At 32.6% G+C, this 14349-nt stretch overlaps 1 protein-coding gene across 1 annotated transcript in view; it reads left to right on the top strand.

The window, feature by feature from the left end:
• The window catches only part of SEC63 (SEC63 homolog, protein translocation regulator), a 64194-nt gene that overhangs the window by 27775 nt on the left and 22070 nt on the right, over nucleotides 1-14349 (top strand). Inside the window, exons 3-11 of the mRNA XM_037520178.2 lie at nucleotides 1293-1407; nucleotides 2878-2990; nucleotides 6599-6660; nucleotides 7235-7293; nucleotides 8885-8935; nucleotides 9900-10008; nucleotides 12387-12481; nucleotides 12571-12703; nucleotides 13865-13957. Of these exons, the coding sequence (XP_037376075.1) occupies nucleotides 1293-1407; nucleotides 2878-2990; nucleotides 6599-6660; nucleotides 7235-7293; nucleotides 8885-8935; nucleotides 9900-10008; nucleotides 12387-12481; nucleotides 12571-12703; nucleotides 13865-13957 (830 nt within the window). The remainder of the gene's footprint in view (nucleotides 1-1292; nucleotides 1408-2877; nucleotides 2991-6598; nucleotides 6661-7234; nucleotides 7294-8884; nucleotides 8936-9899; nucleotides 10009-12386; nucleotides 12482-12570; nucleotides 12704-13864; nucleotides 13958-14349) is intronic.

The following is a 14349-nucleotide window of genomic DNA, read 5'->3' as shown; positions in this document are numbered from 1 at the left end:
TATTCATAATGAATTTTTAAAATTACAAAATAGGATTGTAATAAACAACTTTTTTTTTTAAAGATTGATTTATTTATGCATACAAGAGCTGGGGAATAGGCCAGAGATGTGGGGGGTGAGAGGATTCACCAGAGACAGAGTGGGGAGCAGAACAGGCAGACTGACTGAAATACACTGCTGAGGGGAGCAGCGGGCGAGACAGGAGGGAGGTCTGCTGCGCCATGTGGGTTGCTCCCTGGCCGACTAGGATAGAACTCGTGCTGCAGAGGCTGCGGATTGCTTCATAGTGTGATGCTTAACCCCTTGCGCCACCAGGGAGGCCCAATATACAACTTTTAAAAGCTGTTTTTCTTTTTAAAATTTAACAATGCAAGGCATATAATCTTGCTCAGGTAATATTTTTGTGGTTGGAAAGTTTCGTTATAAGATGTTTATCCACTATATTGATGGTTTTCTTTTGGTGGGGGAGGGGAACGGCTATTATTTACATCTGTAATCACCCCTTTTATACTTTATATACTTAGTTTTATTCCTTCTAAATGTCTTAAAGTGAAGTCAGTTGATAGTTTAAAAGGGTATGTACTTCTTTAGGGCTTTTGATGCTTTATTGCCAGATAATCCTTCAGAGTGGAGAGTGTATGAGTGTTCATTTTTTCTTTACCTTCTGCAACGTTGTAGTATCCATCTTTTCAATGTTTTTTATGTCTTTTAATCTGTTGTGCACATCTTTATCTGTATTGACTAAAAAGTTTCCATTATGTGGCTGTGTCTTGATTTGTTTAGTTGGTCTGCTATAAAAGGTTTAATTAGTTTCCTATAAATGGACATTAGGTTGTTTCCAAAGTTTTGGAATTATAAACAAGGCTATTTATTCATCTTTGCACAATTGACTGATTCTTTTTTATAGTTTCTTACTAAAAGTATGATTGCAAAAGCAAGAGCTATTCTTTTTTATATTGAATGGTTTATTGAATACTTAGTATTAATATATTTAGATCTAATGTAATAGATGTAACAAATTAATAAGTTGAGTAATTCTATATGTAAAAGTCTACAGATAATAACTGAGAATATTATATACAAGGCGCTATTCTAGGTTCTAGAGAATTCAAATGTAAAAAAGTCACTGTCCTTACTGTTAGAGTTTAGTGATTGTAGAAATTAAGTCAATAGGATAGTGATATGGGCCTATTTTAGATTATTTTATGCCTTTCTCTTGTCACAGTGTCTTTAGTTTCTTAAAGGAAAACCATGTGAATGTATTTACTTATACTTATCTTTTTCCTAAACAGGAAAATAGCTCTGCTTGCAGGATGGGCATTGTTCTTATTCCTTGTATACAAAGTTTCCAAAACAGACCGAGAATATCAAGAATACAATCCTTACGAAGTATTAAATTTGGATCCTGTAAGTAGTGTTTATAATACTTATTAGTTTAGTGATCTGTTGAAAATAGTATAGGCTCACATCTTAAAAGAAATTGGGCTGTGCCTGAGGAAATCAGACTCTGGACAGTTAAAATTTGTATTAATATAACGTGCTCAATCCACTATTATTCTAATGTATGCTTTTAGAACTACAGATGTTGATTGCCATCCACTAAGGATTGATTTGTTATAGCTGAAATGTAAGAATATTTTGAAGATGAAAAGAGAAGTTAGTGACAAGTTAGTTGGATGATAACAACAGCTGATACTTCAGAAGTGTGTTAGTCTTTGTGTCTTTTAAAGAACTGGTGTTATTGCCCTAGATATTCAGGCTAACCTTGGGTGTAACTCTTAGTGATCTTTTGATTGAAATTGATTGATGGGCCCCAGCAGAAAATTAGTCTTGTAGCTTTATCAGTGGAAAGGCAGAATTGAAATGAGTAATAGAGACCATCTAGTTCTTTTTCCTGGTAGAGAAAATGAGGCCTGAAAAATATATCCTTTTTCTGGGTCCTCTAACCAAGCTGATTTTAGTGTTCTTTCCATTTTCCCCTCAAACCTGCTTTATTTTACTAATAGTCTGTTCAAAATGTGGCTTGATCAAGTGATTTATATAATACAAAGTTTACCTGTGTTTACTTTCTAGTTTTTTGCTTTGAAGGAAAAAAAAGTTTGCATAGCATTCTGATGTTTATTGTGATGATTGTGGTTAGCAAGAGATTTTTTTAAGATTGAAAAGCTTTGGGGGCAATTTAATGCCATAAAAATCAATATGAAAAATTTATTAATAGAAATTGAGCCTAATTAGGAAATAACCAAGGTAAACATATTAAATGTTAATATTAAAATATTGACAAGCAGATGAAATGAGATATTCAGATTATATTTTAGAAAGGAAGTTAACCTGTGTTTTAAGAGTTTTTTCAGCCACATTTAATTTGCCATGATCATTCTTTGATATTTAAATGTCAATATTTTTTTATTTAAGTGTAGTTTATATGGTTTCACTCTCATATTGTTGGTGTCTAGTGTACTGCATGACACATAGTAGGTGCTCAATAAAATAAGTATATTGGGCAGAATAAGTTTTTTTAAGATTTATTTTACTTATTTATGCATACAAGAACTGGAGTATAGACAGAGTGGGGAGCAGAATAGGTGGATTTACTGAAATACAGCTCCCTGGGCGGGGATGGAACTCATGCCACAGTGACTGGAGATAGCTTGGTAGTGCTGAGACTTTAACTCCTGCGCCACCAGGGAGGCCCCCCAAAATAAGTTTTTTATTTAAAAAATACATGGGGCAAAATTGATAAAATATACAGGATAAAAACTTCATTTTCTCTTTCTGAATTTATTGAACTTAAAATATTTTAAATTCAAAATGGGACAAATTATGTTTTTATAGCATTGTGTGTATTTTTATTAACATGATTCTTTTCCCTTTTAGGGGGCAACGGTAGCAGAAATTAAGAAACAATATCGTTTGTTGTCACTTAAATATCATCCTGATAAAGGTGGTGATGAAGTTATGTTCATGAGAATAGCAAAAGCTTATGCAGCGTAAGTAAAGATTCATTTCAAATTTTTAAGAGTGGTAAATATAGTTTTCTATTTAGGTGAAATAGTAACTAAAATAGTTGTTATATACCTTTTGTTAAATGTTGACCCCCATATGTTGACTCTGTTATTAAGGAGTTACCTGACAACCCTAGCCAAGTAGTGTTGTTGCCCTGTGAAGTTAGTTAAATAGTAAGTGCTATGTGTATTGAACTATTTTCTAAGCATCCTGATTAGAAGAAAATGTATTTTGTTTTCATTTCTAGGCTTTTTATTATTTTATATCTTTATTTTTTATTTTGGCAGTGTAGTTTGTTAAATTTTGGGGAACCAGGCTACAGTAGGTAAAATTAAAGGCAGCTACTTTTGAGTGTAATATTACAAGAGATAGAAGTTTACTGGATTCTTTAGATCTTGTAAGAGGTATATCCCTACACAATCATTATGTTAAAGAGTAAAAAAACAGATAAGATGTCTGTTTTGAGGACTCAGTGATCTGTAATTTTGTGAGCTAATTTAAAAAATACAAGTAAATTATAGGATATTCAAACATGGTAGCGAACTGAGAAACTGACATGTTGAATGAAAAAAGTTTTTGGGGAATGTTATTGTGCTTATTAGTAAAATATGTTGGCTGTGTCTCTTCCAGTTTTTTGGACCACTTATTATCTATATGAATATGATTCTATACTAAAACAGTGCCTTCAGGAGCTTCTGAAGTATGCACTATATTTTATTTTCTGCACAACAGATGTCCTCCAGATTGATGTCTTTCTGTTGGTGTCTTCTTTCCCCCTTTTCTCAGCATGTCTCCTTCAAGCATTTACTCTTGTTACACAAGAATTGCTGTGCCTTAGTTGCTGTCTTCAGGTAATTTAAGAACTGAAGATTTCCAGAGGAAGTCAGATAATGAAAATTATTTAATTAGTACCTTTAATTTTAGTACTTTTGGAGCAGTTATTCCCTTCTCCCCTCAGTTTTCAGGTATTGTAACATTTTCAAGTTCATGATTTTGTTCTCAGGTTGCTAGAAATTTGATTCATTGTGACATATGGTCACTATTCAAAAACTGCAGAAGAATAATATCTAGCTTTGGTTTTATGTGGGTTACATGAATGAAGATAGAGAATATTTTGTATGTAAAATGGTCTGTCAGGCAGTGAAGAGGACCCATAACTGAGAACTTGCAAATTGGCACAAGTATAACTAGATTATATAAAGGTGTGCATTTACTAAAAACAAGTTCTGAGTGATAGAATTGAAGTTCTTGTTAAACTCAACATTTGGCATAAAGTTCTAGGCTTTAATCTACAAAATCTTTTAAAATTTAGTTTAGTTACCCAGGATATTTTCTCTTCCTTTATGCTCATTTTAAGAAACAAGCTGGGTACTCCTCCTGCTTCATACTAGATTTTAACTGATGTTATCTTAAAGTTATTTCAATTTTTATGAATGTGTTTTCATATGTTCCTACAAAGGAAACATGTACTTAACTCTGCATAGCCAACTCAGGGTCACTCACATACAATTTAGTTGAAGTATTCTCTAGATCAGGATTTATAATCTGGGATCCTTAAAGTTGTGTATTGGATTTATATATATTTATAAATGTGTTTTTTTTTTTTTCCAGGGCAAAAGGGATATAGGTTTTACATATTTGTAATAGGATCTATGACATAGTCTGCCACCTCCCCCAAATTAAGAAATACAATGTTTAAGAAACTTTATATTCAGTTTTAAAAATTATGTTAGAATTATTGGTTTTGTTTAAATTTATTAGATGTGAATTATACTAAAATCACATAGCCTTAAAGTATTCTATTAGGAGTGACATATAAAAATAAAAATTGGGTTGCTTTCTTACCTGACTCTTTGAAAAGTTAGTTCCTTTATTTGAGTATACAACATGGTGTTTCTGACATAGTGCTTGTGCAACTTGGTTAAATGAATTACGTAATGGAATTATAACCATGGGTGTGCATGTATGTGTGCAGGTTGAAAAATCCTATGTTTTCTATGATGTGAGTAGTGTTTTATTTTGCAAAATCTGAGGTCATTGTATAGAGAACAGAGCAGTATTGTGCTGCCATCATCAGGAAGTCAGAAGGGGTGGAATTATGTTGGGGAAAACACAACAAAACAAAAATGGACAATTATAAATCAGAGACCTACTGCAGGGGAGGAGGAGAGAGAGGGATGAGAGGGAAAGAGGGAGGGAGGAGCACAGGGGACTGAGGTGATGGTGCACAGGTGCATTGGTGAAGGGAACTCTGTGGGGACTACACCTGAGGGGGTGGGGAGAAGCAAATATTGTTTAAAAATGAACAATGATGTAAAAAATAAAAAAAAATTTAAAAAAAAGAAAAACAATCTGATTAAAAGACAGGCTTTTGACAGAAATAATAGCTAAAGCTCTGGATAACTTGGATAATTGTGTGGGGGAAGCCAGGGTGAAATATATTTAGAAACATTTCTCCCTTAGAAGAAAAGAATCATAGTATACCACTCCTTATAGCAATATGCAACCTCTAGTATTTTTTGCTCCTATATTTTCCTGTGGCTTCAGTCAGATTGTATAAGTGGAGGTAGAGTTGGATAAGGGATTAAAGATGTCAAAACACATGTTTTCATAAATAATCAAATCAGTGTGTTCTAAATATTTTGAGATCATTGAAAATGTGTACTTTTAGTTTTAACTATTTAAAAAATGTACTTCTGCATTGTCCCTTTCAACTGGGAGCTTTGTTGAATAGAAGTTACATTGCATCTTAAGTGCATGTGTTCTGGGAGATAGAAATGTAGCTAAAATTAATTTGGACATAAACATAATCTTGCCATTTAGTTTGCAAAAATGTCTTTTCTGTCATACTATTGGTCATTTTGTGTGTGGGGGTGTGATTTCCATTCTCCTTAACATTAAAAGTTTTTGATGAATTGAAATTTTCTTTTAAATTTTTTAAGTATCTATCCCTATTCCTGTAATAAAACCACTCTTACTTTGTGCCTTAAGCCATTAGCCATGTAGGAAGTTATATTTATCATATGTTTAAAAAAAATCATTGTCACTTTCATGTTGTTTGTGTTAGGAAGCTATTGTCTTAGCAGGTGTTTTCCTAGTCCCACTGGCAGTTGGCTTAGAAGAAAATTGGGATCTTAGCACACTGCAAATGATCTTCTCCACAGCAGTGGAGTTTTTACAGGTCTTGTTCATTTGAACCTTGCAGATGTGGTACCAGTTTTGGAAAGAGCTATCATTCTGTATTATTTATCATGCTCATTGAAGAAATTTTGGAAACTATGAGAAAATAAATTCACCTATAACCCTCCTTTTCTTCTCAGAAAATGTAAAAGTTTCTTCTGACTTGAGCCAGCTAAATTTGAGAAGTCACAAACCAGCCAGGAATTTGTATCAAGGCTCTCAATAGTTAGCATTTTCTGCTAATGCAGAATTTCTTGTTGTTCCTTTATCCCCTTGATTTCTGAGAGGTTTTTCCTGATTCTTTAGAATTAATATCTTTAAGAAATGAGTTGGTTAGTTAATGGAGTTTGCATACAGAAGTACTTTTTCAGAGTTGAATTTCTAATCATTCAACTTTGTTATTTTATGCTAGTTTAACTGATGAAGAGTCCCGGAAAAATTGGGAAGAGTTTGGCAATCCAGATGGACCTCAAGGTGTGTTAAGTGTTGATTAGTAGAATACTGGGTTGTGCATAGTAATGTGAAATTGCTAACCAGATTGGAAAGAATATTTGCATTTGTAGGGTGTATGAATAGTAAAATTATAGCCACAGGGAATAGGACTTAGTTATGGGAATTTAGTTCCTTTTCATTTTTATTTTGTTTTTCTTTGTAGAAGCTAGTTTAAAAGATAAAACTTAGATTGATTTGGCAAGAAAGAGTGATCAGTATCATTATTCATCATTTCCAGTTAGTTGATAAAATTGAGTGAAAAAATAAGCTTTTCTACTGACTTTAAATATTTTCTCACATATTCATGGTATTTGCATAACCTCAAGACATACCAAGAATTTAGATTTTTCTGGAAGGAATTTGTATAGACAGGGTTTTTTCCTACCTCTAATGAAAAAATTTGAAATTTCAGATGTGAACCATATTCTGTGTAATGGGGACATATAATTAGGCAATCTTTCTCAGGACTTTGGGGGGGAGAGGCAAAATTGGGGCATATAAATAAATAAACTGGATATGAGGACTCAACAAACAACATATACTCTTCCTATTTTAGCCACGAGCTTTGGAATTGCCTTGCCAGCTTGGATAGTTGACCAGAAAAATTCAATTTTGGTGAGTCAATTATAAAGAACACATTATAATGTGGTTGACATATTTTGGTAATATAAAGAGAACTATTACAAAGAAATTGGTATATTGTTATTATTTTAGCTGTGTATTTGTGAAAACTGCTTATACAGTAATGGAGAAAAGAATTGAAAAGTAGAACTTTGCCTTATTGGTATGATTTGGTACATGTTTCGGTCACATCTGGGAACATTATTGCCACTAATTTATATGAAAAAGATTTTGAGCATTCCCAGGCCTCTCCAGAAAACCTACCATGTGTATGTGTGTGTGGGTATACATTTTGTTCTATACTTTCACAGATAATGGGGCAAACCTGTATTAGTTTGGGGGTTTTGGGCAGTCTATTCTAAATGTAGTTTTAAAGCCTTACAGCTGTGGTGATTTATTTTGGAAGTGGTTTCAGTTTGGATTCTAACTTTGGGGTTTAGGGAACTACCTTTTTTTAATGAAATTTACCTCTATTCTAAGTAGTACTCAAAGTTTAAATTATCATTCATATTTATACATAGGCTAACTTAATTTTAATGTTTGCTAAATTAATGGCATATATTCCATATGATAATTCACAAGGCAATTGAACATCAGACTATGGTAGGATATTAGCTTTCAATCAGTGATAGATGCTGCAACTTTAAAACATCACAGTTATCTTAACTTATTGTTCAGGAATAGATGATTTCCTGCTTCCTTTCTTGAAAATAATGATCTAGAAATGTTTCTTTGAAAAAATGAAAGTCAAAATCCATGCAGTCTGTAACTATAATGTGGCTATTAGGTATTATTTTATGGCAGATTAGTAATCATTATCTTGAAGGTTCAATAATTGCTATATATCAGTGTGTTTATCATAATTGCTATATATCAGTATGTTTTAGAGTTCAGGAGTACTCTAAAAGACTAAAAAAAAAGGATAATTAGCTCTCAGGTTTGGGGTTCCAGCAATAGGAGAAAAATTTAAGACCAGTAGATAGAAATTACTTGCAAACAGGGTATTATGAAGTAGCCCCTTGGTACTTAGGCAAAGGAACCAGGCTTCTGTCATTTACTATGAAAGCAATAACTACTTGGCAAGGTGTGGATATAGTGGATATGCAAGTACCTGTCTGGCAGGTCCCTGTTGTAGACTATATGGATTATAGGCTTTATGGATTCCGGTTTTTATTCATTCAAATTTATATAATTAATAAAAATTTATAATTCAGTTATAAATAATATATAAAATGAGCTGTTATCAATAGCATATCAGTATATAGCAAATTAAAAGTTAATTTAGTATAATGGATAAGAGCATGGCCTCTAGATAAGTAGACTGCCTCTCTGCTCTACCACTTACTAGCTGTGTGACCTGGGACAAGCTTATGAAACACATATGTGCTACAGGCTCCTTATCTGCAAAAGAAAATAATAATGATACCTTCCCCATAGAGTTTGATAATGAGAATTAAACAAGAGAAATACATGAAGAGTACTTTTTATAGTGGCTCGTCCATCATATGCCTGGAAGTTAGTGTTCATAGGTGATGTTACCATTTCCCTGATGAAGGTAATCATTTTGTTCTTTTTTCATTTCTAGGTTTTACTTGTGTATGGATTGGCATTCATGGTTATCCTTCCAGTTGTTGTGGTAAGTTCTAGTTCTTTTATTAACATTTATTTAGAAAGAGAATTGTGGCTTAATTTGGTGAATTCCTTTAAGATTGTAATTTGTACTAGAATATAATCCATTAATTCTTGACTTAATCTTATATCAACTATACTTTAAAGGTCTTTTAAAGATGATATCACTGGAATATGTTAAAGGATATCTACTCCCTATCTTGAAGTTATACACAACTAAGATTAAACAGGTGTATTTAGAGTTTAAAATAAAAATCTTCCCTCAACTCCATTTCTCTGTTGATGACAATCATTGCTGTGTTTGGTGTTTTCCTTTTCAAATATTTTTCTGTGCATTATGTATGTACATACACATTTTTAGAAGAAGTGTATACTGTGTGTATTGTTTTGGGACCTTTTTTGCTTTATGTATTACGTGCACACCATAGAGAACATTCTTAGTAACTTAATATGGAAAGACTATAGAGATTATGATTTTACTGTTTTTTTACCTTTTGACTAGTGGTATTCTTTCTGATCTTATAGTCCCTCTGAGTACTGTTATGAGGCTAACGATTAACTTATCTTGACTTCATAGAATTGTTTTGTGAGGATCCAGTCATAGAATAATGTGAATCAAGGTGTTAGCTGAAAATTGCTCCTAAACTTATTTATTTATTAAAGACGTGCTATGTGTCAGGAACTAGCCTGTTGCTCACAGTAATGGGTTGTTTCTATTTTGTTTTCAAATAATTTTTAGTTTAAACTTAAGTGTTGTAATCTTACGTGTAGTGAGGTAGGTTGGTGTTTTAGACTTCAGGGATCATAAATATCTGCAAAGTAAGTAATATGAAATACCTGTTAAAGGCATTTGTTTTACAGCTTAGGTTTATTTATTGATTTATGAATATTTTGAAAATTTTGACCATAAATGTATTCTGCATAAAATTTAACATTTATTATAGTTTTTATGTTTAACTTTGTGTTTTTAGGGCTCTTGGTGGTATCGTTCAATACGCTACAGTGGGGACCAGATTCTAATACGCACAACACAGATTTATACATATTTTGTTTATAAAACCCGAAATATGGATATGAAACGTAAGTAAATTTAAGTAACTGCAATGTTAGATCATTTTCTGAGTCATTTATGTGGAGGTGATATGAAATTCCTTTTTACAGTTTTGCACTCAGTTATAACTAAAACTGCGGGAAATGCTATACTCTACCACTTTTCTTTTTTAATTTTTTTTTTTTAATTTTTTTTTTTTTAAATTTTTTTTTTTTTTTTTTAAAGATTTATTTTTATTTTTATATTTATTTATACAAGCACTGGGTACAGTCAGAAGCACGGGAGGGTGAGAGAATCCACCAGAGCCAGAGCGGGGAGCAGAGCAGGCAGAAGGACCGAAGTACACTGCTGAGGGGAGCAGCGGGCGGCAGGAGAGGTCTGCGCACCATGTGGGACCCTCCTCCGGGGTCCGGGGAGCAGCCGGGGATCGAACCGGCGCTGCAGAGGCTGTGGGCAGCTTCGCAGCCCAGCGCTCAACCCCTGCGCCACCGGGGAGGCCCCTCTACCACTTTTCTTGATCTGTATTTCTTATTCCCATTTACTTAGTCTCTGATATATATATATATATATATATATATATAATTTATATATATATAGTTTATGAAATTTCAGAAATTTTATTTTATATCAGAAATTTTATGGTAAACCTTCATGTGGGCTAATATTGTAATAATGCTAGTTGCTAACATTTTTTGAGTGTTTGATGTCCCAGTTATTATAAAGTACTGTATATGTTTTAGATCATTTAGTCTTTGCCTTGTCCTCTTAAGTGCTGTTTTTAAGCATATTTTATAGATGAGAAAATTGAGCCCAGGATACATAAGTCACAGAGCTTGAACCCAGGCAGTCTGGTTCCTCAACCCTAATTTAGTACATTATATACAGTGTTAACCTCAGTAAAATAAGCACAGGTTTTGGGTATTTTGAGAGAAAATTGAGAACATATTTCATTCTCAGAATTTATTGCAAAATTTCTTATGAAAATAAAGTACCATCCTAAATATTTGATGTCATAAGGCCCCAAAAGTTAATTGTAAGTTTTATCACTGGAATATCTAAGGCTGTTCAGAATTACTGCTCTGCAGAAATCTTAAATATCTTCCATTCCCTCCTTAAAAATAAATATGAAGGCATATATTTTAAATTGTGCCTCATTGGAGTGTACATATTTATTCCAATACCTAAATGGACTTTTCTATAATTTGAATTTGTCAGTTTTACTAACTTTCTTGGTAATGAGAAAGAGACTCTAGGATCATATGACCATGTGAACAGACCTTATGTTTCTGAGGAATGAACAGTTCATGCCGCATAATGAGTGAGTGTTATTTTATCTTATGCACACACATCATGCTTCCTTATGCTGGATTAAAATAACAATATAGAAATTTATTGCATTATGAAAATGTTTCGTATTTGTAATCTGTTTTAATGTTTTTTTTTTTTTTTTTAAATCAGTGATCTTGATTTCTGTTTCACTTCAGAGATTGGTACTTAACCCTGCACAATTTTGCCAGAAAATCATTGTTCAGTTTGGTTATATATTCTTGGTTATTCTAGTGTTGACAACATTTATGTAGCTGTATTAGCAAGAGTTCATTTCCTGAAAATATTTGAGAGTAGTAGTAGCTCATGCACTAGTGTGCTTACTTTCTGTTACACACGTATGAAGAAACTGAGGCCCACAGAGAGGAATATTGCCCTTGGTCATTTAGCTAGCAAGTGGAAACTAGAGTATATACACTTAACAGCTGTACCTGCTTTTGGTGAAAATACATGTATATAATTCCTGCTGTCAGGTGATGACTATAGTGCTAGTCCTTACACAGCTTGTATAAGCTATCATAACTAATGCTAATATATTGGCTATGAATTATGTGTATTTCAATGAATACCATTTCCCCAAAACCCTCCAGGGCTCCTTAATAAAATTTTCTGTATATTACAGTGTATTTTAGTTTTCACAAAGCTGAGAAGTCAGGCATTGAAGAAACCTAAAAGTTTTTAACCCATTATTTCTTGGCCTTATTAGTTGTAGTGTCTCGTTGGTTTACATAACAGTTATTAACATCACATGGAATACTTAATGCTCTATAGAAAACTTCTGTTGGACACAAGCTTAGGTCTACAAATAGATATATTTGAAGTGATTTTAATGACTGCAGTTACTCTGGAGTCCTTAATTTGATATAGATTTCTTTTTACTTGTAATAGGTAACACTGTACACATTTAAAAAATGAGTTTTTCGATGGGATGAATTAATACTTGGTTACTAGTATTCAGATGATTTTAGCAGTATACGTGATCAAAAACTGCCTTGGTATAGAATTAATGAAATGTCTTAGGAGAGGAAATTAATGGGAGCAAATTTATTTACTTCCCTTCATATTTCTTTTACTTTCTTAGGTCTTATAATGGTTTTGGCTGGAGCCTCTGAATTTGATCCTCAATACAATAAAGATGCCACAAGTAGACCAACAGATAATATTCTAATACCCCAGGTTAGTCCTATCTCCCAAATACATTAAAGTATTAAAAGTTAATACTTTTTAAGTGTATATTTTTTAAATAATTATTTTATTTACTCTAGCTAATCAGAGAAATTGGTAGCATTAATTTGAAGAAGAATGAGCCTCCACTCACCTGTCCATATAGCCTGAAGGCCAGAGTTCTTTTACTCTCTCATCTTGCTAGAATGAAAATTCCTGAGACTCTTGAAGAAGGTATTTGTGATTCTAATATGTGCAGGGTTTTATTGGTACAAAAGGAACAGATTTAATTAGTTGTTGTTGTCTTTGTGTTGTGTTTTTGTCTCTGTTCTTTTTTGCTTAATCAAATAATTGCTCAAGGACCTTTTAAAAGAAGTCTATATGCTACATAGTTATTTCACAAATAGTGTGAAGGTTTAAATAAGTCAGATGTTTTGGTAGATCTTGAAATTTAGTATTTCAAGGTGAGAGAGTACTTTATAAGAATGTTTGGTTAATTGCACATTATACTTGTAAAGTATACTTTCTAATGACTTGTAAAAAGGGATTTTGTGAGTTTTGGGAGAAGGATAAAAATGGATTTCAAAGCAAATATCTCAATTTATTCCATCACCACTACCATCCAGGAGTGGTACCAGTCAAATGTCTGTTTAAACTTTGAAGCTGCATAATCTACATAAAAGAAAAGCAGTGTATTGGGATGCAGAATTTATGGCAGTGTCATCGATTTGAGTGTCACCTTTTCTTCACTTGCATTATTTCAATTGAAGTTTTAAAAGAAAGTTACTATCCTTAGGGGATAAATGTTCTTTCTGAATGACCCCACTTTCCCTAAGTATGCCTCTGAAAACAAAACTACTTTGATGCTTAGCAATTAGTGATAGGATGCTTATGATGGAATGAAGAAGTACTATTTTTAGGTTGAATACCAACCCCAGTGAACAGTCTAAATATTTAACCAAGAGTCTTCCCAGACTCCTTTCTCCTCCTCCTCTACCTACTTCTCTCCACATTTAGGTTGGTAGGTTGGTATTTATTGTCAGTCTTGTTAGTCTTTGGACTTACCTATAATTATATGAATCTTAAGTACACAAGAAGAAAACTCTTAAGCCTTTTAAATACAGTAAGATTAGGATTAAGTTAAATTTTGTGATTTTTCCCAAAAAAGAGATAGGGAGTCAATTTTCAAGTGCAACACCGTAACAAAAATTTACTTTTGAAACATCTTATTTGAGCTAGGTTTTTCTGACTAGTTTTTGACTTAGTATTGCTATGGAAAAACTATTGATGTAAAATTCTGAGTCGTGAAATATTTGTGGGACAATTTAAATTTAGTCTTTTAATTATAAAAGTAAAATGACTTGTTTCAAGTTATTTTTTTTTATTGTTTTGTAGATCAGCAATTTATGCTGAAAAAATGCCCTGCTCTACTTCAAGAAATGGTTAATGTAATTTGCCAACTGATAATAATGGCCCGGACCCGTGAAGGTAAGGAGCAAACATAATTTTGCTGTACTTTTTCTTGCAAGCATATTTAGATTATACTTAGTGGTTTTAACATATATGGGTGCTTACTGTCATTCTGTCTATACAGCTTTTCCAATTTTGTTTATGGTTTTCCTTCTACATTTTCCATTATATAAAGTCTTGCCACGACTCATTATATTTTTGAATTTAATTTTTAATTTTTTATAGTTTATTATTTGCAGATATTTAAAATATCCTTTTCCTTTCTCTGAACATTTCAGAATTCAGTTATTCTGTATTTTAACAATGAGCTTGAAATAATTCTTTTAAGTTATATAATAATGGTTCACCTGACATTCCATGTTTTTTGTATGAAGGAAAAGAATGGGGGAGTTTATGATCAGTAATGGAGA

Source organism: Talpa occidentalis, unplaced genomic scaffold, assembly GCF_014898055.3.
Source record: "Talpa occidentalis isolate TD23 unplaced genomic scaffold, MPIMG_talOcc4v2.1 talOcc4.2, whole genome shotgun sequence".
Lineage (NCBI taxonomy): Eukaryota > Metazoa > Chordata > Mammalia > Eulipotyphla > Talpidae > Talpa > Talpa occidentalis.
This window is presented reverse-complemented; position numbering and strand designations above follow the sequence as displayed.